Consider the following 25,771-nt stretch of genomic DNA (forward strand, 5'->3'; position numbering starts at 1 on the left):
AACGGTAATTTTAAATTCTGGATTTAAAACTTTTTCCCGGAAATAAAAAATAGGGGATAAGAAGGAAAGAAAATAAGAGCGTATTGGTAACCGAGCCTCCTTTCGAGTGACATGTTATTGCGTGACACCATCGCAAAAAACGAACGTCAATGATTCATTTCATCTGTCAGGATGCTCTGGCTCGTTCTATAAAAAACAAACTTCCATTCTTATTGTGAAAGGAAGACTTGTAAAATGTGAGTGTTCCAAGCTGAAATATGGTTATAACTGTCCAGCAATGCGACGTTTCCGGCAGGAACCTTCATGAGATGTTTTCACTGTGATTTGGTATACACCGCCTGTAGTGCTGTTCTATCGAAGCTGTTGTCAAGTCTCTTTATAACAAGATCGAGGCAAGGAACCAATCTTAGAAAGGTGTTTTTCGCCAGGTGAGCCTAAGAAATCCAGTTTACAATCTAGTATAGGTCAAAGCGATAAGATTTTGTTGGAATTATGGCTTCGATAATAAAAAAGCCTAATTAGATTATCTGCGGTTGTTTACATGGCGGCATTGCGATTTGCACGAAATAGACCGGGCTACTTCTTCGCAGTAATTAAGAGCCCCAAATTAATTTTTATATCCATGGAAAGAACATTCTTTCCACTTTGTAAAAATGCTCATCTCAAGTGATTCCGAGTTATACCAGGTAGGAAAAATTTTTATTGAAAAACTGCTCCAAAATGTAATTTTTAATCAATCAAATTTTGGCTATTTTCAGATATTCGCCAATAATTCATAGTTATGTCAACAAGCCCGTTATTAGATTCAAATCATTTTTTAATACCTCGTATACAAATAGGTAAAATTCAGAAAGACTTGCTTTCTTTTGCGCTTTTGAGGAATAAAGGTTTTGTTGCCCTACTCGTCGACTTCATTTCGGTCATTTTATGGCGGTTGGGGCTCGATACAGTGTTTGGTGATTTTCTAGAAAATAAAAACAGCTCTGAACAAAAAAATTATACCACTTTTATAGACTTACCCTAAGGTATCTCTGAGCGAAATATGAGGATAGTGATTTTTCCGATCATGTGCCACCTCCCACGCGGTGATAAAAAAAATTCGCTCTTAAACGTTATCTGAGGATTCTTTGTCGGTCACACAAAAAAGGTTATTCCTAGCTAATTTGAAAATTCACAATATACTATTTCGCTGGTTCAGAAATATTCACTCTAACGATGCGGACGGTCATAGAAAAAGCTTTCATTTTGATGTACATCAGTCTGAGAGAACACTGCATCGCAGTCACTCAACTTAAGGTAACAGTGTGTCATATCTTCACTTCACGACTAAACATTTACAAAGAAAAAGAAAACCTTTCAATAAATATTTCCATAAAAAGCCAGCCGGAGTTCTTTTCTGCCTCTCGTTCCAGTTTTGCCAGGGCAACCTCAGTCCCGAAGGTCTCCCCTTCCCGCAGGCGAAGATCTGGCTCCAGCTCAATGACTACTGGGTTTGCCAGCCCGATGACAATTCTAAAACAAATTTTTAAGAGGTTAATTTTTTTTCTTATCTCAACACACGCACAGACAGTGAAAATGAAAGCGAACATCGCAGTAATGAGCACTACTTACTGAGGTCTTTTTTTCACTGCTGCTTGAGAAGTATTTATTACTGCGATGTTCTCTTTCATTTTCATTTCTTTAACCGTAGTTCACATATATGATTTTCATATATTTACAGTCACACACAAACACACACACCCAAAAAAAACATAAAAAAAAAAACCAAAAACACCAACAACACAACAGAAAAGAGGAAAAACAAAGAGAAAGAAGTTTTAGTTATTTCCCTTTACAGATTCTTAGGTTTTTGGAGCTATCTACTCAGATATGACCGATTAGAGTTACTAAGCATGCGTTATTTTGATTCAGCCGATTCATTTTGTAGAAGGTTGATAGCTTGTACAGGTTAACCTTATAGGTATAGGGTTTAGCAAGAGTAACCAATCCGTAATCAAGGGGGTGATATGATTTACCTGAATGAAGCTCGTACAGGATGAACGGCTCGGTGCAACTGCAAGAATAACTTGCACTTTCTGCGACGTACGTACAGCAGCATCCTCCAACTACACTCTTCAAATTCGTAAACTCCGCTGGCCATCGGTTCTGCAGTGTTTCCGGCTTGTAGCATATCTGCTGCCATTTGTTTGAAGTTAAAGATGGACCAACAGAAACCTCCGAGTGCCATTTTTGTCTTGGTCAAGTCATTCGTGTCCTGTTGTGTTGGAAATCAAATCAGCGTCATAATGAGTAAAGTGAAAGGAAAATTCACTGGGCGATTATTGTAAGCTGAACAGCGTTAAAAAAATGTTCGACCACTCCCCCTCCCCCGCACTTCATCCCCAAATCTGCCTCAAATAGTATATTTTTATATCATCCTTGTGAGATCGTATTCTAAAGGAAACAAGAGGACCATCTACTCAGTCAACTTTTTCAGTCTCGACTGATGATTTTTAAAGCAGAAATCTGTTCAAAGTTTTGTAGAACTGTTAAAAAATCTGTGGACACGCAGCGACGTGCACACTAGCTATTAAGTAACAATTAAAGATCGGAAGGGGAAAACATTAAGGAGCATTGGCCTCGGTCAGCCTTACCTTTTTAAGTAATACGTCTAAGAGCTTTTCACCCATCTCTGTCAGCAGTGACACGTGCTTTTCTGCTTGGTCCTTGTTATGTTGCTCCATCTCCTTAAAATTGCCAGCAAATTGGCATCCATTGACTCTACATTGTCGCTGCCTCTCCTCGCAGACAAGCAGATGGGTTTGCAACTCCATCCTAAGAGTAAACAAAAGGTTAAAGCTACATGAATGTATCTACTAACGAGGAAAAGAACTCGCATCTGTTCAGCTCAACTCATATTTTGTATTTGTTTATTTCATTATTTGCTGTTGATTCTTGAAAGTGACAAGGATTATAATAAGACAAGCCAAGTCATGGATATTTTCCCAATAACACTGCGTTTGAGTCGCAAAGTAAACTTTTGGGGCTAATTTTGGATCAGTTTTAATCTTGGACGGAGGAGCAAATTGAAGGGAAGCTTTCCAAAGTTCACGAGATTTATATATTTAAAGATGATATTTCTATAAAAATTATATACAGTAAGCTTTGAGTACACTTGGGAAAGATAAAGAAAACCTTGAACTCAGTGACAATTTTCAAAGTCGTACATGCTAGTATGGTCTACATGGGCTTAAAAAATCAAATATAAAAGACCTAATATAAGAAACTGCATACCCACACCAGATGCTTTCTTTTACGCACGTAAAGAGAATTTCATTTTAAGTTTGAAATGATAATGTACAACGCTTTGTGACCACACCTTCTCGGACGCTTCCTGCATTTTAGAGGGCAACGGATTTCTCCCCTTATGCAAGTCTTTTCAAGATGAAGTTCCTTGTTGGCCACGGTGGTATTCTGGTGGCATTGTTCACACGAGATGACTGCGTAGAGGCATTCCTCCTTATGGGTCGGCTCATCCTTTCTTTTAATGCTGCGTTGGCAGCCCCTATTAGAACAGGATACGAGGGCATCGGGGCAGGTGTGCCGTGCTACCACTTCGATGCTCCCCCTCTCGTTGCACGCTGTACATTTTACCTCGATCTTCTCTACAAGCTTTTTGAGGGTGAAGTTTGTCTTCAGTTGTGTGGAGCTCCATATAGGCTTTTTACAAAGGGGGCAATGGCTGGTAGTTGGGTTTTGTTGCACCCTACTAATACAAGTTTTGCAGAACGTGTGGCCGCAGTCCGGCAAAATAATTGGCTCCAGCATCAGGGTATCACTAAAGCACAAAGAGAACATGGATTTCGACTGCTCTGAGTTTTCGCAAAAGAGAATCAAAGGAATTCACGAGAGTTAATCAGAGGACGCAAAGAAAAAAATAAAACTACCGGAAACGCGGGAAAATGCGACCGACTCGTGAATAGGTTTAGTTTTGAATAGGGTTGGCTGAGACGATGGTGTGCGTGTCATTTATGAAAATCGCGAAGGGAATTCGGACCCAAAACAATCCCAGATCCCAGATTACTTTTGAAACTCAATCGAAAGATTCCTCAAAAATCTACCTTTACCCGTACGAGGTTTAGGGGAGTGGCTTGAACTGATGGCGTTCTAAATTCCATACATTTAAATTTTTATGGTTTTTTTTCCCGCGCTCAAGAGTCCAATCAAAAGACTAAATTTTTTTTCACTGTTTCTATGCTATCGGTTGGTTGGTTGCTGTACTAAAGATAATTTTATGACGCTCTGAGAAACCTGATATATGCATGCATGAGTTCACCCGTAAGCTTGCCTCGCGCTAGCCAACGTCAGCATGTAAACGCGAAACAATCAGCGTGGTCTGTAAGCTGCTATAGTGGGAAATACTCTCACGTTTTTTGAATGAACTGACGTTGTAGGTCGGGCGTGTTGTAAGATGGGGTTAAACCAGTAAAAGTCTAATCCTAGGCATGTGGAACATGGAGCGAACTTAAAAATAGTTAACACGGCATGTAGAGAAATAAGCGTAAATCGGTGAGACCTACTAAATTTGTTACAATTTGACTCGCAATCAATCGGACTCTTTCTACCGAAAGCTACTACTGCACATAAAGAACGCTTTCTTTGGTGGCGTTGTCGCATACTGTTCAGTAGTTTGAGCAATAGGAGATGAAAGACACAACGTATGGTTGGATTTGAGTTTTTCGGAAATTAAATTTTCCATATTTTTGAGAAAAAAAAGAAAGATGAACTATCCTTACCATACTTGACATTCGTAGTCCTTTGGATAGTTAGTTATCGGTGTAATGTTATCCATAAGGCGTACGCGAAAGACAAAACAAATCATGAAAAGGAAAAAAATAATTCGCTTAAAAGTTCGTTGCTTAAAAAGTAGAGCCTAAAATAAAAAATAAATAAATAAAACGCACACACAAACAAAGTTTGGTTGCTCCGCCTTCAGTCCGTATTTCCGCCTTGTTCTCGAGTAAAACCATTGCACACTCTGCCCTAATGTGTTGAAATACCGAAATAAACTGCGGTAAAGGACATTTTTTTTTTAAATGAACGTGAAACAAAGCCACTTAAGATTAAGTTAAACTTCAGTTCGGCTTCAGTAAAGGCCAATTCATTCAAACCGACCCTCTGTCAGTAGAATACCCCAAGGACACTAAGAATCTACTTCTCAGTTCGTGTGGCCTGCTACAAAGAAAGACAGTTGAGTCCCGTGGGGGCACTTTTCCTATCTGTCAAAAATCGAATTAAAGATATATTATTCAAGTGTTATTACGTTTTCTTAAATTTTGGCGTCTGGGTTTCAAAATATATCGCACGGCATTATCATAACATGAAATCGATCGCATAAGGCGTACGCGAAAGACAAAACAAATCATGAAAAGGAAAAAAATAATGCGCTTAAAAGTTCGTTGCTTAAAAAGTAGAGCCTAAAATAAAAAATAAATAAATAAAACGCACACACAAACAAAGTTTGGTTGCTCCGCCTTCAGTCCGTATTTCCGCCTTGTTCTCGTGTAAAACCATTGCACACTCTGCCCTAATGTGTTGAAATACCGAAATAAACTGCGGTAAAGGACATCATCGAAAACAACATCGTAGACCACATTGCTTGGTCTGCACAACCGGTTTGAAGACTTTTTGCGTGCTTCACCCTCTTCAGCGAAAAAAACTCGTGCTCACCGATTGCTAATTTTGCTGCGAGAGGAATTCTTTTGCTCGAATGTAAAGCGAGATGCCGTGGTTGGTGTCCCGCTCCAACGGATTCACTTGTAGCTGCAACTCCTGCAAGCTCGCGTTAGAAAGGTTTTGCATTGTTTCAGGCACCACGACAGCCTCCTCCACCTCTGACGCTGCATCAATGACATCCGGTTCCTCTACGCCGTAATAGTTGGAGTCTATGACGTTGCTTTCGAAGAAGTCCTTTACCGCTGTATATTCTGATCCAAACAAATTAAGCATTCCTAGAATGTACAACTGATTTGGAGTCTTTTGTTTTTCAGTAGATAGCTTATGATTGTTCCAGGACACCTTAAACTTTTCTAGGTTTTCATTAATCCGTGGAATAAATACATAATGTAGAGCTGCCAGATCCAGTTCGTCGTTCGGATTCAGAAGATTGTTCCTCTCTAAGAAATAGAAGAGGAGTCGGAAATACTCCGTGACCATTTTCCGCATGTCTCTCCACAGCCTCTCTATCCTCTGGTTATGGACCGAACTACCTTGCAAAATGCTGCCGCGACCTTCTCCTCGTTTTTCAACCATAAGGCGCGCAACTTCCGCATTCTCTCCACCCTTATCTGTCCTCACCCGTGATGGCCAACAGAATTCAGTTGTGGCGCCTAAGAATAAATTGGCCACTGTTGCTGCCCTATTATAGCTGGAACAGCGGAGGAATACAACAAGCCTCGAATATCCGTCTATTCCTCCGTGCACGACCAACCTCCATCTGAGAAAAGAGTTTTAAAACACCTTTCACACGGTACTCACATTATGAGTGGGGAAGAGTAGAATATGGTGCATTTTTCCTCTACTGAATTCCATAGATACATTAAAAGAAGTAACAGGTATTAATTCCCGAATACAGACGAATTACAGCATGTTAAAAAATGCTGTTGATGAGGAACGTAAATGTCTTCCGCTCTGATCATTTTTAATTTTCCTCAAGCATTATTGTAGAACAGTGCAGGCAATCTAAAAACAATGTATTTATGGTATGTTTTAGGTCTGTTACTTACCGTATCAGCTTGTGATTGCCATCCAAGTGCCACAGGCTGTTTGGGCCTACAATATATATTTTAAACACTAATAAGTCAACGATCCTGGGTTTGATCATTTGTTATTTTATGATGAAAGTAATTGGCTCTATTCGAGAACGAATATCCAAAGTCATACTCAAGATATGGTAATGTTGGACGGACATGAGCTCCTTTTCTGTTAAGGTCGACGTGTAAAAAATGGACATCAAAACCTGCAAAAATTCTCTTAGCGACACATACTTCATGCGGTGCAATATGGAAATAAGCAGCACACTTGATCACATCTATTCAAATCTATGATTTGCGGTTCAAAGTTTTATAACTCAGAACGTAAAATTACCTGGAACGCTATAAGTAACTCTTGGGGTCAAATTTCTCCACCGCAGGCCTGCACCTATAGGATCATGGCGAACTAATGCCTCTGCGATGGCAGATCTTCTAGCGTAGAGGGATCGAGCCGCTAATTCACCCTCGATCATAATGATGCCGATGTGCACCATGATATTACAATATGGTACAATTTTGTCTGATACATGGACAAAATTGATTTAAGACCTCATGTAATCAAAATAGTGCTCAAAAAATTGTTGTCAACAGTACTGAGCAACTTACTGGACATATTTTAATAGCCCAGGCTTGCATAATTGTCAGGCTGAAAGAAATGTTCATTTTGCCCAAAAATGGCCATAACTTGGATCAAGTTTTAATCAAATAAATTAAACCAAGCTTGCATCGCAGAAAAAACTGTTAAGTCCTGAAATCAACTATACCTGTCACTCTGATGAAGGGCTAACGCTCAAAAGGCAAGCGTAGAAACTCTCTACAGTGTCCAATTTGCATTTATTTAAGATTATCTTGTTTTACCCTATAATGTGTCAATTGTCTCTAAACATATTTGATTACTGCTAGGAGGAAGATTTTGGAATCACGAGCTTTGCAGAGAGAACAAGATGAGGTGTTCCATGCAGCTCAGGAAGCAGATGCTTCTAAAGTATGGTTATTTCAACAGATTTTTACCTTAAAACAAGGAGATTTCTTTAGCCTTCCTCTGCCTTAACCTTCGTTATCACAGTGGTTGATACAGCCTTTATTTTCATACATGCAAGTTATAGATTGATTGGCTAGTGGGCAACAGGTTAAATGTTTTTTGATAATTATATGCACCAAACTAGTTAGCAAGAAGGGAAAAGGATTGAATAGTAATTTAGAATTTGATTGCATCAACCATTACAAATCATTTGAGGAAATTCATTAAAATAAAATGATACAAATCCCAGCGTATCAATGAACACATTTGCATTCTTCCAAATGATGAAAAAATTGATTTCTTTTTAGAACCAGCTGCAAACAAATATTTCTGTCAATAACACTTAAAGTTAGAGACTTAAATTTGGTATCAGCTACATCTTAATTAAAAATGTTCTTACTTAACAACAGAGGAACCAACAACAAGGTGCAGCAAGGCCAACATTTCAACCTACAGAAAGAAAAGACAGAGAATTAAGCCTCCCCAAAAATGATATGGTAAGTGCTTCATATCTGAAATAATTAAGACTGTATTTGTGTTGCTTTAAAATACTCTTTCATATAATGCAAACCCTTTTGCAGCTTACTTAAATGGGGTTATACATACATTTCAACTCTCACAGCCAGCAAACATGCTCAATAAGATCTGGAAAAACATAATAATATAAGAAGAAATAGATAAAATATTTCAAAGGTATACATTTTCTATCATTATGTTGTCTTTTTCAAGATACAAGTAGCTCTTAAGATTTAATGAATGGAAAACAAATATGTTTCTGACACAGGCCGAAGAAATACGCAATTTGCGAGAAAATCGGATGAGAAAAGGACCAAAAGATGGTGTAAAGATTAAAGTTTACACGCCCAGTGGTTTGTTCAAAAGAACGTTTCACAGAGGAGGTTGCTATCAAGTAAGTATGCATGATAACCTTGAAAGCAAATACAGCTTTAAAATAATGTACACAATAATCCAAATGTTTTGATATTTTAAGAAATTATAAGAGTTATAATAGCACCACAACATGAGAAAGGAGATTTGCTTTTAAAAAGTGCTGCTGCACATCCCCTCATGTAGCTCATATTATGCAATTTTTTATTAACTACTTGTAGGAGGTGTATGACTGGCTTGGGAGTAGCTTGAGATGCAGCCATTGTTCTTTTCCCTGGAGACACAGGAAAACAGGACAGTATTTCCAACAGAGGCTATTAAACCTCCTGGAGAGGTGCTGCGGCTAGTAGAAAAGGTATTGAATCAATTAACCAATTCAAGTATTGGTGTGTGGTATTTTTAACCCTTGAATTAGGTTCAAACCCCATGTTTCTTTTTTTGCAATCAAAAACTGCAGATTATTTGATAATGCCATTCGGAGAACTTTGTTATCTTGTGAGCAATATTCAGTTTTCATCAATCACTGTATGTTGGGCAACACTCTAAAATGAACTACATGTTTGAACATTCTTTGCCAGTCAGACTAGAACTGAGTTGAAGGTTTTTTCTTTACTTCCAGTCTGAACAGGAAATGGAAAAACTCATGTCAGAGTCCCCAGAAAAAGTAAGTACACATGTTGTACTTACAAGTTGAGGCTTTTTAACACTCTATTTCATCTCTCCTGACTTTTTATAGTGCTTCATCCACATGGCCACATTTATCATAACATGTACCAGAACACCGCTATATGTGTGTATCATCTGTTGCCTGCAGATTGCAATTCTTTCTGTCTGTGTAATTTTAGCCAGACTTATTCCAGTTCTTTTTTTTGTCTGGTTAAATGTTGGGATTAGGTGATATAGGAAACCTTAGCTAGGGTTAGATTTGCCAGCAGCTGCTTGGCTACAGATGCTTACACACACAAGCCTGATTAATTTGATGACCATTATCTTGGTTATATTGTTAGTCACTAATTCCATATGTTCTCATCAAGATAATATAATTGAACATCATTATTATAAAATACTATAATAGATTACTTTTACTTTATAAGATCCTTTTAATGCCTATAATGTACATCCCTTGATATTTTGAAAGGTTATAGTGAACATTCATGTTATTAAAGCATCTACAGTTAGTAATGAATTTTCTGAACACCTGTGCTTAAATGACAGAAAACACAAGGGATGTTTTCAGAAAGTGTATAAAAATGTTTAAGTATGAGATTGAACGTAAAGATTTTGCATTTAAGATTAAGTGGATTGGAGAAATCTAGCACGTTTACTTATTTTAAATGCCCCAGTTTTCTATGTTTTTAACTTTTTTAAGTGCATCTTTTTTTTTCGTCTGGTCATTTTTTCCCCCTTCACACAGTTTTCAAAGTTTACCTGGTTAGTCTTTTAATGCATTTGGTGATTAAAATTTAATTTACTGTTGAGAACATCTACAGTGTTTTCTGTCAATGCCAAATCCAAGAGCAATTTTGCGAGCATTGCTTTAATTATAGGTTCACATGCACACATTTATAGATAACTGAAAAGGAAATAGGGAGGGCATTGACATCTGTCCCTTTACGTACTTTTGCAACTAGAGAAAAACACACCTGAAATTCCTCAACTCAATGTATTTCAGAAAATCTTACAGCTAGATTTAGTGTTGGAAGGTGCTTTTGCACCTGGAACTTGCAACCTGTACTATAGAGGTGGATGGTGTGTTCCTTTGCAAGGTCTCACCTAGAGCTCTATTGCTAGATTTGACAGCGGAAGGTGCTTTTGTACTCTGGAGCTTGCAACTTCTACTATAGAGGCCGAAGGTGTATTTGTCTGTAACGGCACAACTAGGGCAGGGGTTCACCTGGTGTTCTATTACTAGATTTAGCAGTGGAAGGTGCTCAAGTACTCTGGAGCTTGCTATTTCTACTATAGAGGCAGAAGGCGTGTTCCTCTGCGAGGTTTCACCTGGAGTTCTATGACTGGATTTAGCAACAGAAGGTACTTTTGTACTCTGGAGCTTGCAACTTCTACTATAGAGGCAAAGGTGTGTTCCTCTGCAGCCCTGGGCGAGGACTCACCTGAAGTTCTATAGGTAGATTTTGTGGCAGAAGGTGCATAAGTACTCTGGAGCTTGCAACTTCGACTATAGAGATGGAAGGTGTATTCCTCTGTGGTGCTACAACTAGGGTGAGGTTTTACCTAAAGTTGAATAACTAGATTTGGTGGCGAAAGGTGCTTTTGTACTCTGGAGCTTGCAACTTCTACTATAGAGGCAATAGGTATGTTCCTCTACAAGGTCTCACCTGGAGTTCTATAGCTAGATTTGGCAGCAGAAGGTGCTCAAGTACTCATTAGCTTACAAATTCTACTATAGAAGCGGAAGGTATTTCCTCTGTGGCACCGCAACTAGTGCGAGGTCTCACTTGGAGTTCTATTACTAGATTTGGCGGCAGAAGGTGCTTTTGTACTCTGGAGCTTGCAACTTCTACTATAGAGGCAAAGGGTGTGTTCCTCCGCAGCCCTGGGCGAGGACTCACCTGTAGTTCTATAGGTAGATTTTGTGGCGGAAGGTGCTCAAGTACTCTGGAGCTTGCGACTTCTACTATAGAGACGGAAGGTGTATTCCTCTGTGTCGGTACAAGTAGGGAGAGGTCTCACCTCAAGCTCTATTAGCAGATTTGGCGGTGGAAGGTGCTTAAGTACTCTGGAGCTTGCAACTTCTACTATAGAGGCAAAAGGTGTGTTCCTTTGCAAGGTCTCACCTGGAGTTCTATTGCTAGATTTGGCAGCAGAAGGTGCTTTTGTACTCTGGAACTTGCAACTTCTACTATAGAGGCTGAAGGTGTGTTCCTGTGCGGTAGTGTGACAAGAGCAAGGTCTCACCTGCAGTTCCAAGATTTGGTAGTGAAAGGTGTATTTGTACTCCGGAACTTGCAACTTCTATTTCAGGGTTGCAAGGCATTTTCCTTGGTAGGGGCTCTGCCATTGCCACTGTTAGTCCAGATTTACACTTGTTTCATTGAATTAGGAATAAAGGGGTGTTTTTCTCACTTAAGTATCCTTATCAGTTGTAGTATTGTATCATTTCAAAGATATTTTATTTTAATATTAAAATAGAATTAAGGAACTGAAAGAAATGCTGAGAAGTCTTAACTTCCCATTTGTTAGACAAAACTTGGACGTTAAATTCTCCTAGAGAAAGACAAATGAAGATAATCTATTTCTGTAATCAATGATTCTTTGAGCCAGGGATGCTTCCACTCTTCTCCTATTTCCTTCCAGGTGTCATTCAAAGGAACTGGCCCTTTACAAACTGACAAAGATCTTAATTCCACCATTGAGACCAGAGGTATGTTTTGATTGGTTTTTGTTCTAGCCTTGCAAGTGCTTTTCACCTCGTATCTAGCTTGAATGCTTTAGAGTAATGCAAACAACACTATTACTACTGAAAGTAAAGTAACCAGGAAAGTTTGTATACTAAATTAAATTAATAAAATTGTACACTAAAATGGTGTTAATGACCCATTTTTCATCTTGTTTAAAAAGAGTGAAAAATAGATGTGCTCCACAATTCTAATTGGATAGTTACAAGTAGATGTACACAGAAAATATTAAGATTTTTTCCCAATATTGGAATATTATTTGACTTTGGTATACATTAAAGAATGTCCTCATCATTTGGAAGTTCAGGTCATCAGTTTTTCAAACTTCTATAATCAGGGTGACCACAAGAATAGTGTGGTCAATAGCCAGGACTTGATTGAAGAAATACAAGTAAATAACATTACATATTAGTTTAACAATACTTTAAAAATTCCATTTAGCAGATGATAGTAACAAGAGCATTGGAAAGAAAGTTAGGAAGATGAAGAAGAGAATAAAAGAACTGGACAAAAAGGCAACAAAAGGGGAATCAAAAGACACAGATGACAAAAAAAGGAAAAGAAAGAGAAAACCAGAAGACAACAACAAGTCAAACTTAAATGCAAAAAAAATGAAAGCCAAAGAAGATGACATTGAAATGAACAAAATAAGTAGACGTCAAATGAGAAGGATAAGAGATAAGAGCTAAAGAAAAAAAGAAAAGTAAAACTAATAAGTAGGAAAATCTATCTTAGGTTTTATTGCAAGTGACCATCTATATATATGTATTTCCATTAAAACATTTTTTAGCTATTTTTCGCTAAAGTAAACTTGAAAAAAGGAAACTTTTTATGGACCTTAGCTAGTTATACAACACAAATGTGAGAGAACGAGTCGTACTGCAACTTGCTCCCTCACATTTTGGCTACAACATTTAATGAACTGAAATCAAGAGTCTTAACCCTTTAAATCCCAAGATCTGATAGTTAATTCTCCCCTCTAGCTGCTACTCATTTCCTTGCTAATTAGTTATGAGAACTTGCTGCTAGATCAAGATAGCAACTTCAACCTGACAAGATTGAATATTCACATTATCTGTTTGCTGAATAATGTATGGTATTGTAGGGAGAAGTTTTGTGTTAATCACTTCTAGGAGTTAAAGGGTTAATGCATTGTTTTTATATCTCACTCGTAGGGAATTAATTTATCATCACCTCTCTAAAATACTGAATTTCATTGTATAATTTGTTTAGTTTGATTTCAAAGCACCAGGTGTAAATTAAGATATTTTGACTGATGATGATGTTTAATGTTGTTCTTTTTATTTAAGATTTTTACCTGATGTCTGCTGAATTGTACTCTGTTTGCAAGACAACTTTTTGCTTCAAATACACAACCATTAATACAAAAGAAAGAGAGCCCATAACATGTCATTAACCTTGCTGTTTTAAAATAAAAGATGGGCTTTATACATTGATTCCGGTTGAGTGGTTACTGATCCCTTGCTTAGTTTGAGCTGGTCAAGTGGTTAACCCTTTACACTCTTACATTGTCAGTCATATTCTGTACCCTGTCTTCTTTGCATCCCCTTGGATCCCATTTCTTATAGTACAGACAAGGAGAATTTGTTTGACAATCAGGAGCCTCTTAAATTGGAGTTAATTTCCACCATTGTCTTGACTTTTACATTTGATCCAAGGGTGATGCTGTAAGCAGAAAGGAGAAGCCAGTCGCAATTTGGGGGTTTTAAGGGTTCACTGATGGAAACAGTGAATGATAACCGAAATTTAGCATTTTCGTAGACCGTGCTTGAGATAGTGCTGTCAAATTACGCATTTACTGAGCAACAGCAAATGCATAATATTTAGTTTGACGTTCATTGAGCCGTACAAGGCTAGATTTTTGAAAAATACGACAATCTTTTTTGGTTAAAACTAATGTACAAGCTCACAATATTCGTACATTTTATGTGTTTCGGCTTTCAATTATCAGCTTATGTAACCGCGTGTGCCAGGTACACAAAGTTCAAGAGTTTGCTACACAAAGGTATAACATAACTAGTGGCTAGATTCTATGTGCATACTACGATTAGAGACTTCATAACCCTACCTCAACAGTCATAACCTCCAAATCAGTGCTTGCTTCAATACTTGCGAAGAAGTGGTGCTTATCGTTTTTGTAAACGAAGTGAACAAGTAGCCCTAGCCAACGGTGTACCGTGGGAGGTCTGGGACGGAGTCAACCCTGGATAATCCGACTCGTGATTTAGGAATTAATCAAACTCGATCAAACACTCGATTAGTGATGTAGGTTATTATAGGCCTCGATTCTCGATAAGTCTTGTTAGGCTCGGCGATAAGTCGAAATCCATTTAGATAGTAAATACAGACATGGGAAATAATATCAGGCTCGGAAAATAATATCAGACACGGGAAATAGCAGACAATGAGGAGGTCTGAAAGAGGCCAACAATAACGGACCCTGTTAATTGATTTCCGACACGAAAATTAATTTTTCGATAGGGAAAATACCCAGACTGAATTTTGAACGGTATGTTACGCCATACAGTGGACAGTTCAATTTTCATATATAATCATATAAATTGAAAAGACATAACTTTTATTCTGCTTTTTTGCGGTTGATTGTATTGGTTAAATTGACGTTTAAATGACACAATAAATTCACAGTTGTTGTTACAAGGTTTGCAATAAACGCCTCCCTTGAATAAACGCCGCCCTCAAATAAACGCCACCCTCAAATAAACGCCGCATCTTAAGTGCCAAAAATTTAATAAACGCCGCGGCGTTTATTCGAATAGTTACAGTATCTGTTTTCTTACCCACATACCGATCGATTGAAGTTTCACAAAAGTATATTGTTCAGCAGATTTAATGATCTGCTTTTTGTAGTAAAACAAGGTGGATTCAAATGGCATCTCCTTGAACAACAGCAAATACGCTGGCAGTTAAACCCAAAAATAAAATATTTGTCGTACAAAGAAAACAATCGTCTGAGAAAAGAGAAGTGAGGAGCATGTCAAAAATCACGAAATTCATTGCAGGCGTCAGGGTGGATGGTTGAAAGAGTAGCGATGACGTTGGTAAGTGTAAGTCCTGCTTAGCCACTGTGCAATGACACCTTGAATTCTGCAGCAAATTTGTTATCATTCATCGACAGAAAGTGAAGAGTCCTTTATAGGGGAGACCATACTCCGAAACCTTTTGCAAATGCCAAGTTGTTATATTTTTAGGTAACTTAGAATGCGTAAAGGCACTCCACGAAGAATTTCAAAAAGCCTCAAATGAGCTGACAACAACCAGAATAACCCTGGAAAGAATTTTGTATCTCGCATTGGAAAAGATTGGCAATCGCGCAAGAAAAAAAGAGAAAAGACGAGAAAAAAGAAAGGTGAAAGAATTAAAAGAGAAGAGCCATTAACAAAGGGCGTTACCACCAGCGCCTTTATTTGGAGGCTTGGCATATTAACCCCGGCCACGCTCCTTTAAATCGTGGCGATGGCGGTTTGCTTCCTGACGCCTATTTACACCTCGTCAAAAAAAGGCCGCTAATTAGTGATCATATAAAAGGACCTCTTTTCGCAGCGTTTAGATCACCCCTAATGAAGGCACTAGACAGGAGTGTCGAAACATTGGGTCTATGAATTGTAACTTCTTCGGTTACATTCATCTGCATTCTCTGATCATCAGAGAAGTAGTAAATTTATCCCACCGCTTCAAAAATAATAATTTTTTTATTCTTTATTCTCATGGCTCCCCCCTTCCCTCCCCCCCCCCCGCTCAGAGCCTGTCAATTAGGGCTGATCACTCCTTCTGTTCACTTGAAAATCATGTTCCCTCCCCAAATTTTTCTGCCTTTTCCTTAGTCTTCCTCAAAACGTTTGTTCTTAATGACGCACAAGTCATTCTCTACCACACCAATGCTCTTTAGTAGTGAAAATTGAAGAATTTGTGGATCAATATTTGTTTCTGGGCAACCGAGCTCGAAATAGGTGACTCGAGCTCGCAAGCCTATCCGAGCTCGAGTCACAACTCGATTAGAAGGATCCTGAGCAACCGAGCTCGATATAAGTGACTCGAGCTCGAAAGCCTACCCGAGCTCGAGTCACAATCTTTGTAATCGAGCTCGAATAAAATCGAGTTCGATTTGGTAATCGCGCTCGAATCAAATCGAGCTCGTGTCCGACCGAGCTGAATAATATTTGTTCCTGGGCAACCGAGCTCGATATAGATTTTTCTGGCAGGGGGAGGGAGGAGGGGGAAGTGCAGATCATGCTCGATATAAGGGGAAGAGATAATATTAAAAACTATGGTGAAGAGAAAAATTTAAAAAAATATTTGGTTTTTCCTGTCTCATGTTTTTTCTTAAGTTTAAAACAGCATTTGGACAGAGAACAATTAATTATTGAATGGTTTCCTCATGCAACCAGTTGGACGATTCTTTTAAACTTTGTTACTCAATCTAGATTTTAAACGCAGATTAAGAAGAGAGCACCTGGAACGGTTCTTGCGGTCCTAGTCCTTAAGCTTGCAATCAGCAGCTTTTTAGACATCTAGATCTAAAATTTTTACATTATACATTGAATTAAAGCTTGCAACAACCAAATTTTTAATATTAAACTCTAACCACCAGATTTACACGTAAGATTCACATTGTTCATTTTTACAAGTTACCTAAGTGATTAACGGACTTAAGCAAAAATTTGAGTGAGACGAAAAAAAAAGGGGGGTTTTCTAAAGTTTTAAAGAGTCCAATCGCTAGAGTGGGTCGTGTCTTTTTCCACGGAGGAGTGACCGAGAGGCTGGTATCCAAGGAGCAGCGCATCTACACTTTATTGCAGAAGCTCAAAGACGCGACTGGTTAATGAAGTTTGGGATTAACGGACTTAAGCAAAAATTTGAGTTCGCTGCCACTATAAAAAAATCTCGGGAAGCAGGCGAATGTAAAAATTGAAATGTTAACTATTCGGTATCAGTTTTCTTACGACACCGTTATCGAGCTCATTGTAATGCAGGAACTAGGTAAGAACGCTTTCTTACACTTGTGTATCGCCCATAAATGGGTTCTCTATTCTTTCTTATTTCGTGGCTGCTAAACTACCGAAAATTACGAAACTTAGTGACCAGATGATGACGCAACTTTTTTGGGTCTTAACCTCTCTTCCCCTCAACCCCTTCCCCGTTAATATGAGAATAATCCAGAATATTTAAAAGAGATATGGTAAGGGATGGGACATTCATTTTATTGTTGAAACAGGTGTATGTTAGTGTCTAACAAAATGCTCTCCTCCTTTGACGTTCCCTTTCTACCACATATTTAAAGATAACTTTCAACATGCCATTGTAAAGTGCACATGTTATTTGCAAAATTTATTAAAATTCATAATTGATAAATACGCATGATTACCAGCTGATTAATCATAACCACTAAATACTTAATGGATAAAAAAACATGAACATAATTATAGAGGGCTTTTGAAAATTTTCTCTGCCGTACGAGGCTTAGAAGTACCATCAAAACCGATTTTTTTGAAGCAACCTTTGGCCACCCTAAATTTTACGTCGAGAAGCACGGTTGACCGATTTTTAAAACTCCCGCGAGTGTATTAATATACGCAAAACTCCGCCTCTGTAAACAATAGCGCGCAAGCCACTGCAACTAAGCAGTGAAATTGACAACTGCACTGACTATACTGCCTTTCGCAAGCTTTACAATTGACAGAATTCGGAAACGTAACCATTGGCAACGTTTATCACACCAGGTAAATCGTAACACTCTTCGTTTGCTGCAGTAACAGAAACAACAAGATCTTCTTAAAAATTTAGATTTTTGCCATGTAGACCATTGAGGAAAAAAGAGCGGCAGCCATGATACAGAAGAATAAACTGAAACTATAACTGCTACACTATATCAAGGTAAACATCTGTAGCAGCTTGTTCCGATGAAATTTCTCGCAGAGAATTCATCTCCTTTTTACAATCGGACGAACGTCACCCACCTGATCAAATATTATTCCTCTTAGCCTCTCCACCTCTTGCTTCAGCAGCACCTGGTGACTTTCTTGGTACTGTTCATCGTGTTCCGCCTCCTCTTCAAGCGCGTAAAAATTGTGGCACCCCTTTACTGTACATTTTACCACACGTTGTGGACAATCGCCAAGGTGCAGGTGGATGTGCGATCTGTAAACATGAACAAATGAGTTAAATGCATCAATAAAGACTTTGAACAAACAGTCTGCTCAACTAAATATCAAGCCATTACAGTTACAAGATTGGGTAGTAATCCTTTTCCTAGTGTTCATACATTGTAAAGCAGACAAGCGATGCACCACAATAAAGTCATCATCGCGCGGATTTTTATTTGATAACACATCAAATTCCAGAAGAAGTAAACAAAGAAATGACCAGGAACTTGAGTTGTGTTGTCAAATAATGCAATCGTCACCCGAAAAAAAAAACTTACAGACTAAACAAAGAAGACCTCGACTACAAAGAAATCTATCATATAGTCAGAATTAAAATATGTTTGAGAAGCGAACCTAAAAGCTTTGTTCCTTTCTAACAACAAAGGGAAGCGTATTTCGTTTCTATAACAAAAAATAAAGCACATGGACGTTGCGTAAGCGGCTCCAAACCGTAATAAATAAATTTCGATTATCGTGTGCCACGATTTAGTAAAAAGTCAAGCGAGTAACATGCAAATAAAGTTCTGCTGTATCTATTTGCGAACTTCGTAACAAATAACTTACTACCTTGCGTATGGTAAGTGTGGTTTTTTTTTTAACAATATTCTATGGTTTAAGCTTGTGACTGTTTTTTTTTTTAACAATAGTAGTCTGATAGTATCATTTCCCTTTCGGTGTAGGACTCAGTTCACTTTAGAACTACTTAACGATTTTTCTCGCTAGTTTAAAACTACGGTTATCAGGGATCGATAGTTCTCTCTGGTTTAACGCTTTAATAATTCGCAATCTTAGGTTGAGTGAAGTAAGCGACGTTTCTGAACAGCTGAGTGCCAATCTACTAGCGGGTTGGGAACGAAACGATTCCCACTGGGTACGAATCAACAGAGTACGAAAGGCCTGTGTGCTGCATTTTGTTGCTATAGAAACGAACAACGCTTCCTTTTGTTGTAAGAAAGGAACAACGCTTTCCGAATCGTTACTCAAACATATCTCAGTTCTGAACAAACGATCGATTTCTGTGCAGTCGAAGTCTTCATGGCAATGTCATAAACAAAGATAAAGTTTCTCAAGCCTTTAACGAAAAGTCTGTGGTACGAAACGAGTGAAAAAAAAAAACCGCTTCATTTTGTTGTTAGAAACGAACAATGCTTTTAGAATCTTCATGGTGTTGTCGGAAACAAATGGCGCTTTAATAAAAAAGATTTCTCGTTTAATTGTCTAATTACAGTCTGAAAATCTGATCTTTTAAATTATTTGATTCTACGGCCGCCGACTTTTTTCAGGCAACACGACACAGGTTCCGAGCGTCATGACTTCGGGCGACTCGACCGTAAACCATTCAGATCTATCGCTTAACCGTTTCAACTGTTTCTATCAATTACTTTCTATCGCTTTATGCATCGACTTAAATTTGCTGTTAGTTTCGGATCTCGAATTACGTTTGTAAGTGTGTCTTACTGTCTAGTTTTGGGTAACCTTAACTAGAAATGCATCGAGTGCCTCGGCTGTCAAACAAACTTACCTTGGTAACTGTTCTCCACACTGAAGGGGGCAGGGCCGTGGAATTTCTCGGCAGTTGTCCTCGTGGCTAGCAAGTGTCGATCTCTCCACTCCTATGTGGCAATGAAAGCAAGGGACTTTTTCAAAGGGGCAGGATGCTATGTGCAGGTTCAGCGCATACCTCTCTGGTTTAACCAAGCAGCCACGAGGTCCATTGGGGCAGTCAATAACCAAAAAGGGGCAAGTGTCCATGTGCGTTTCCTTCTCGCTATGCATTCCAACCCAGGAGCAGCCGACATTAGTGCAACGCACCTGGATCCTTCCAATCAAAGTGCTAACTGTTACGTTAACGTTTAACTTGTCCCCTTCGATCCTTGCTCGACAGAGCGGGCAGGTGCAAGGTCTCGAGCCAATGCTCTGTTTGGAGATCATCTCCAGAAGGCAGGTCTTACAAGCACTGTGCCCGCAAGGCATGGATACGGGCTGATTCATCAACTCCTTACTGGAATGAAACAGAACCGACAAAAAAATTGTAGTTTGTGCAAAAAAAAAAAGTGCCAAAAATTTGAACTGCAATGCGTAACAAGTCAAAGCAAACGGTGCCATAGTCCAAAGATGAAATCGTTTGGAGTAGCCGAGAAATTTTGCAGGTAGCGTTTTTTCGTTGTTGAGAATTTTTGATAGTAGCTTTTTATTGTTGTTGTTGTTCCAATTTGAATAACATCTTTCTTTAACAATATACTTGCCAGTCTAGTTCAAGTTCTGGTGGGTTAGGTTCAAATAAAACTACAACGATTTGTGCCTTCATAGAGCGTTTCTCGTTAATTCCTTCCTCGCAATGTTCAATTTAACTCGAAATTGAAATGCCAAAACTCGAACACCGAATGACTCAGAACTCCAACTTCAAAAAGGAAAAAAGTAGCCTTACCATATCGGACATAGTAAGCTTTGGTCCAGGACATCTCCAGGCTCGGTTGCGACGTTAAAGGAACTTAGGCCAGACATTGTAGGTATAAATCGGAAAATCGACGTAAGGACTGCACACAGTAAATTTTCGTCACCGGAGCAAAATGAAAATGACACGTCAAGTAAGTTATGGATTCTTAATAAACCTTTACTTGGGATTCATCACCATGGTGATATAATGTCGCATTTCCGTTATGCCAATTAACGCAAATGACCATGTCACGCCCCCGAGAATGAGATAATGCGAACAGTTTAGTAATAGCAGGTAGGAGATGAATAATTTTGCTATTTTATTTAAGAAAATAACAAAAACATAGTTGTCTGACAAGCCTCTGAGGAAGCTACAAAAGGTGGTCATGAACAGAGAAGATGAGCTCGAGGTTTGGTTCAGCCAAATGAGGACTTTAACAACTCGAACAAAGATAGTTTCAAGTCAAGGAACAATAAACAATTAACTTCAGTGACACATCCCTAAGAGAGTTTTATAGAGACAATTATACAATTGAAAATCAATAACATCATGTTTTAAGTAACTTTAAAAAAATTGACAATTTGAATCTTACATGTAAAACTGGTGGTTAGAGTTTAACATTAAAAATTTGGTTGTTGCAAGCTTTAATTCAATGTACAATGTAAAAATTTTAGACTTCTTAATCTGTGTTTAAAACCTAGATTGAGTAACAAAGTTTAAAAGAATCGTCCAACTGGTTGCATGAGGAAACCATTCAATAATTAATTGTTCTCTGTCCAAATGCTGTTTTAAAAAGTAGGATGTTTAGAAGGCGAGAGCTACGAGTTGTCCTGCGAGATATATCTCCTCTGTTTTCAAATAGTCTGGTGCATATGCAGTCATGAAATTTCAATCGGAACAACAAATTTTTCAACATCTCTTGGGCGGCGCTTTAAGTCTTATGAAATGCCAAAAAATAGTTATTAAAGCGGTCGACAAAGCCGGCGCTGTGGTCGTTTGGCGGGCCGACCTCAACAAAAGAGAAGCGTCAACTCTTTGAAACCTATTTTTATGCAAAACTTTAAAAAAATCTCACCTACAGAGAACAAAAACTGTCCAAAGCACTGTGACAACCTTCTAGCAAAACAAGAACTGCCACAAATTTAATCATCACAAATCTTCAAACAGGGCGCATTTTTTTTTCTTTTAACCAAAAAATCACAAACCCAACAACCCTGGTCGACCCATCGTTTAAGCCTGCAGTTGCCCCACCAAACAGATCTCTACCTATTTATACTCTGGGAAAAGAGAAATCACATGGAGACATATCAGTCTGGCCTAAGCTATGTAACCTTTTTTTTAACTGAATGTAAAGCTTTGTCTCTGAGCAGATCTTTAGGCTTCCTGACCATGAAAAACAAACTAAGGATATAGGGATGACCAAGCTTGCATAACTTACACTCTTGTGGGAGTTTTGGGTGAAAGAACCGCGCGAATGAGCGGCGAAGTAACGGAGAGAATGTGAAGGAATAAACTAACGCTCGGCCGCATAAATCTTAATTGAACGAAAAACCATTCATTCACGCAAGCTATAGACATACAGAAGTCCTTTTCAATTCAAGAAGTCACCATTTCCACCCCCCCTTCCCTCTACCGCCTCCACTACCCCCTCTCCCCCCCTTATTCTTTTTCCCCTCCCATACTAGGCACACGGCTAGAAATCATGTCCTCGCTAGCTTTGAAACAGGAAAAACCAAATATATTTTTGAATTTTTCTCTTCACCATAGTTTTTAATATTATCTCTTCCCCTTGATAGTCTTATATCGAGCATGATCTGCACTTCCCCCTCCCCCCTCATCATGTTTTAAGTTACTTTAAAAAAATTGATAATTTTAATCTTACATGTAAATCTGGTGGTTAGAGTTTAACATTAAAAATTTGGTTGTTGCAAGCTTTAATTCAATGTATAATGTAAAAATTTTAGATCTAGATGTCTAAAAAGCTGGTGGTTGCAAGCTTAAGGACTAGGACCGCAAGATTCGTTCCAGGTGCTGACTTCTTAATCTGCGTTTAAAATCTATATTGAGTAACAAAGTTTAAAAGAATCGTCCAACTGGTTGCATGAGGAAACCATTCAATAATTAATTGTTCTCTGTCCAAATGCTGTTTTAAAAAGTAGGATGTTTAGAAGGCGAGAGCTACGAGTTGTCCTGCGAGATATATCTCCTCTGTTTTCAAATAGCCTGATGCATATGCAGTCATGCAATTTCAATCGGAACAACAAATTTTTCAACATCTCTTGGGCGGCGCTTAAAGTCTTATGAAATGCCAAAAAATAGTTATTAAAGCGGTCGACAAAGCCGGCGCTGTGGTCGTTTGGCGGGCCGACCTCAACAAAAGAGAAGCGTCAACTCTTTGAAACCTATTTTTATGCAAAACTTTAAAAAAATCTCACCTACAGAGAACAAAAACTGTCCAAAGCATTGCGAACGGCCTTCTAGCGAAACAAAAACTGCCACAAATTTAATCATCACAAATCTTCAAACAGTGCACATTTCTTTCTTTCTTTTAACCAAAAAATCACAAACCCAACAACCCTGGTCGACCCATCGTTTAATCCTGCAGTTGCTCCACCACACAGATCTCTACCTATTTATACTCTGGGAAAAGAGAAATCACATGGAGACATATCAGTCTGGCCTAAGCTATGTAACCTTTTTTTTAACTGAATGTAAAGCTTTGTCTCTGAGCAGATCTATAGGCTTCCTGACCATGAAAAACAAACTAAGGATATGGGGATGACGACGCTTGCATAACTTACACTCTGGTGGAAGTTTTGGGTGACAGAACCGCGCGAATGAGCGGCGAAGTAACGGAGAGAATGTGAAGGAATAAACTAACGCTCGGCCGCATAAATCTTCCTTGAACGAAAAAAAACATTCAGTCACGCAAGCTATAGACATACAGAAATCCTTTTCAATTCAAGAAGTCATCATTTCAAACCCCCCCTTCCCTCTACCCGCCTCCACCACCCCCCCTTATTCCTTTTCCCCTCCCCCTTATTCCTTTCCCCACCCCCCACCCCCATATTAGGCACACGGCTGGAAATCATGTCCTCGCTAGCTTTGAAACAGGAAAAACCAAATATTTTTAAAAATTTTTCTCTTCACCATAGTTTTTAATATTATCTCTTCCCCATGATAGTCTTATATCGAGCATGATCCGCACTTCCCCCCCCCCCCTCCCCCTGCCAGAAAAATATATATCGAGCTCAGTTGCCCGGGAACAAATATTATTCAGCTTGGTCGGACGCGAGCTCGATTTGATTCGAGCGCGATTACCAAATCGAGCTCGATTTGATTCGAGCTCGATTACAAAGGTTGTGACTCGAGCTCGGGTAAGCTTTCGAGCTCGAGTCACTTATATCGAGCTCGGTTGCTCAGGATCCTTCTAGTCGAGTTGTGACTCGAGCTCGGATAGGCTTTCGAGCTCAAGTCACCTATTTCGAGCTCGGTTGCCCAGAAACAAATATTGATCCGAATTTGTTCATGCTTAGCGTGCGTATATCGAGTTATGGATGCACGCGGGAAGTTTGGAGAGCACGAAAAATGCGTAAGGGTAGCTCGAGGCGCAGCCGAGAGCAACTGTAGCTTTTTGAGTGCTCTCCAAACTTCCGAAGTGCATCCATAATTCGATATACGCACAGCTAAAAGCATGAGCATGTTCCTTTATAACAGAGCGACAATGAACAAAAAATGCTCACGTCATCTTATTTACGCACGGGCTTGCGTAAATAAAGATTTTGTTCATAGCGGCTCAATAGGACTTACATGGGGCAAGCACACGCGCGCTATGTTATAAAAGTTGTTTTCTTTATAGCTCGTTCCGATTCTTGCTCGTTCCCTAAACAGTGCCTAGAAGAGGCTCTGGTAAAGCAAACACAATCACGGTCAATCAAAATGGATTTCTACAATTAATGTTATTACTTCGTTTTGAAAGGAGACGATGGTAAGTGTTATACTATGTTGACTGCTTAAAAAAATGATTTTTTTCCTGGATTTTTTCAACAAACTATCAAATATACAGTAGGCAAAGGCGAGTGGAAAAGCTCGACTACAGACCATCTCTGAAAAACGTAACACGTCACTGAGTAAAATGTATCTTTAGTGACGAAACTGAAAATCATAAATATGACTATTCCTATTTTTTTATTAGGACCACTCAGCTCAGTCCCCAGGAATCTGGATAATCAAGGTTGGACTGTATTGGGACAATGCTGCCAGAGGTTTTTGACTATATCTGCACAATGCTGCCAGTGCTTCACCGCAAATTTTGTAAAAAGGTTTCAAAAGTTTTCTACGAATTTTCCCAAACCCCGAAGGACAGGCTTGGATAATTGTTTGAGGCATCATCTATATTCTCCTACCTGTACTGGCTTTAGAAAAAACCTTACGGCTCACCGAAAAAAAAAAGGAAAAAAATTGAAAGAAAAATAATGTGACGAAAATTCTTCAAAAAAGTTCACTTTGAGTAAAGCGCTAGAACTAAATGCATGCTTTCGTTGATATGTTGACAGTACAGGATGATTCTAAATACTGATCAAGCTAGGAAATATTCACAAAAAAATTAGACAAAAAAAATTATGTGTAGCATCTTTTCCGTAAGAACTAGTAGCTAACTATAATGGTAATTAGCAAGATTCGAAGTCACGAAAGAGTGTGAACTGAATGACAATGGAACAGTTTATAAAGATATTTATTTGAAGTTTTTTCTGAGATTCCGTTCTTTCTCTTACATATAATTAAAACTACATTGAATATTATTCAAATTATGTTCGACTTTTGTCGAACATAATTTGAATAAAAGTCATGGTGCAGGTTAAGTTTAGAACTCTAATCTGTGTTTGTTATAAATTATTTATCATAGTGTTACAACAGTTCCATTATTAACTAACATTCGGCGCGTATTAAAGCCAGCATAACGAAAAGGCAGTCATTGAAAAGTTGCTATTTCAAGAAAGGCATACGTATCAGAAAACTTGTTTTGGCCGCTGTAA

At 38.6% G+C, this 25,771-nt stretch overlaps 4 protein-coding genes across 7 annotated transcripts; 1 reads left to right on the forward strand and 3 right to left on the reverse strand.

Annotated features, from left to right (window-relative positions):
- Nucleotides 1-546: 546 nt before the first annotated feature.
- Nucleotides 547-14,272, reverse strand: LOC149041754 (TNF receptor-associated factor 5-like). Of its 3 annotated transcripts, none has more exons than XM_089213763.1 (5): nt 8,213-8,942; nt 3,359-3,817; nt 2,634-2,814; nt 2,016-2,254; nt 547-1,512 (listed from the first exon to the last, which is right to left on the reverse strand). In XM_089213763.1, the coding sequence occupies exons 1-5, from the start codon at nt 8,254-8,256 to the stop codon at nt 1,335-1,337; spliced, it is 1,101 nt and encodes a 366-aa protein (XP_089069889.1). In that variant the 5' UTR covers nt 8,257-8,942; the 3' UTR covers nt 547-1,334. The 3 variants fall into 3 exon arrangements, with proteins under 3 accessions (XP_089069889.1, XP_089069888.1, XP_089069890.1); XM_089213762.1 differs by lacking the exon at nt 8,213-8,942 and adding an exon at nt 4,776-4,866; XM_089213764.1 differs by lacking the exon at nt 8,213-8,942 and adding an exon at nt 14,206-14,272 and having other exon boundaries at nt 548-1,512.
- Nucleotides 5,055-7,300, reverse strand: LOC149041755 (uncharacterized). Its single transcript, XM_089213765.1, has 3 exons — nt 7,126-7,300; nt 6,765-6,810; nt 5,055-6,475 (listed from the first exon to the last, which is right to left on the reverse strand). The coding sequence occupies exons 1-3, from the start codon at nt 7,283-7,285 to the stop codon at nt 5,716-5,718; spliced, it is 966 nt and encodes a 321-aa protein (XP_089069891.1). The 5' UTR covers nt 7,286-7,300; the 3' UTR covers nt 5,055-5,715.
- LOC149041756 (uncharacterized) lies at nt 8,871-12,805 on the forward strand. Its single transcript, XM_089180919.1, has 4 exons — nt 8,871-9,055; nt 9,320-9,364; nt 12,016-12,082; nt 12,558-12,805. Exons 1-4 carry the CDS (start codon nt 8,954-8,956, stop codon nt 12,803-12,805), a joined length of 462 nt encoding a protein of 153 aa, XP_089037045.1. The 5' UTR covers nt 8,871-8,953.
- Nucleotides 14,273-17,595: 3,323 nt separating the features above from the next.
- On the reverse strand, nt 17,596-23,778 carry LOC149041757 (RING finger protein 151-like). 2 transcript variants are annotated; one of them, XM_089214705.1, is made up of 3 exons: nt 20,727-23,778; nt 19,821-20,300; nt 17,596-18,293 (listed from the first exon to the last, which is right to left on the reverse strand). In XM_089214705.1, exons 1-3 carry the CDS (start codon nt 20,801-20,803, stop codon nt 18,077-18,079), a joined length of 774 nt encoding a protein of 257 aa, XP_089070831.1. In that variant the 5' UTR covers nt 20,804-23,778; the 3' UTR covers nt 17,596-18,076. The 2 variants fall into 2 exon arrangements, with proteins under 2 accessions (XP_089070831.1, XP_089070830.1); XM_089214704.1 differs by having other exon boundaries at nt 19,821-23,777.
- Nucleotides 23,779-25,771: the final 1,993 nt, after the last annotated feature.

The sequence above is a fragment of the Pocillopora damicornis genome, chromosome 8, assembly GCF_964200805.1.
Source record: "Pocillopora damicornis chromosome 8, jaPocDami1.2, whole genome shotgun sequence".
NCBI classification, from domain to species: domain Eukaryota; kingdom Metazoa; phylum Cnidaria; class Anthozoa; order Scleractinia; family Pocilloporidae; genus Pocillopora; species Pocillopora damicornis.

Bases quoted from the DNA above. Each gene is read 5' to 3' on its own strand.
- LOC149041757 (XM_089214704.1), bottom strand. From the start codon at position 20,404: ATGGCACCGTTTGCTTTGACTTGTTACGCATTGCAGTTCAAATTTTTG. The intron at 18,294-19,820 runs GTAAGTTTGTTT...TCATGTTTACAG, and splicing joins TGTGGAGAACAGTTACCAAG to ATCGCACATCCACCTGCACC.
- LOC149041754 (XM_089213762.1), bottom strand. From the start codon at position 4,861: ATGATTTGTTTTGTCTTTCGCGTACGCCTTATGGATAACATTACACCG. The intron at 2,815-3,358 runs GTGTGGTCACAA...GTTTACTCTTAG, and splicing joins TGCAGGAAGCGTCCGAGAAG to GATGGAGTTGCAAACCCATC. The intron at 1,513-2,015 runs GTAAATCATATC...AATTTGTTTTAG, and splicing joins CCTGTACGAGCTTCATTCAG to AATTGTCATCGGGCTGGCAA.
- LOC149041755 (XM_089213765.1), bottom strand. From the start codon at position 7,285: ATGGTGCACATCGGCATCATTATGATCGAGGGTGAATTAGCGGCTCGA. The intron at 6,811-7,125 runs GTAATTTTACGT...TATATATTGTAG, and splicing joins AGTTACTTATAGCGTTCCAG to GCCCAAACAGCCTGTGGCAC. The intron at 6,476-6,764 runs GTAAGTAACAGA...CTCTTTTCTCAG, and splicing joins GGCAATCACAAGCTGATACG to ATGGAGGTTGGTCGTGCACG.
- LOC149041756 (XM_089180919.1), top strand. From the start codon at position 8,954: ATGCAGCCATTGTTCTTTTCCCTGGAGACACAGGAAAACAGGACAGTA. The intron at 9,056-9,319 runs GTATTGAATCAA...CTTTACTTCCAG, and splicing joins TGCTGCGGCTAGTAGAAAAG to TCTGAACAGGAAATGGAAAA. The intron at 9,365-12,015 runs GTAAGTACACAT...ATTTCCTTCCAG, and splicing joins TGTCAGAGTCCCCAGAAAAA to GTGTCATTCAAAGGAACTGG.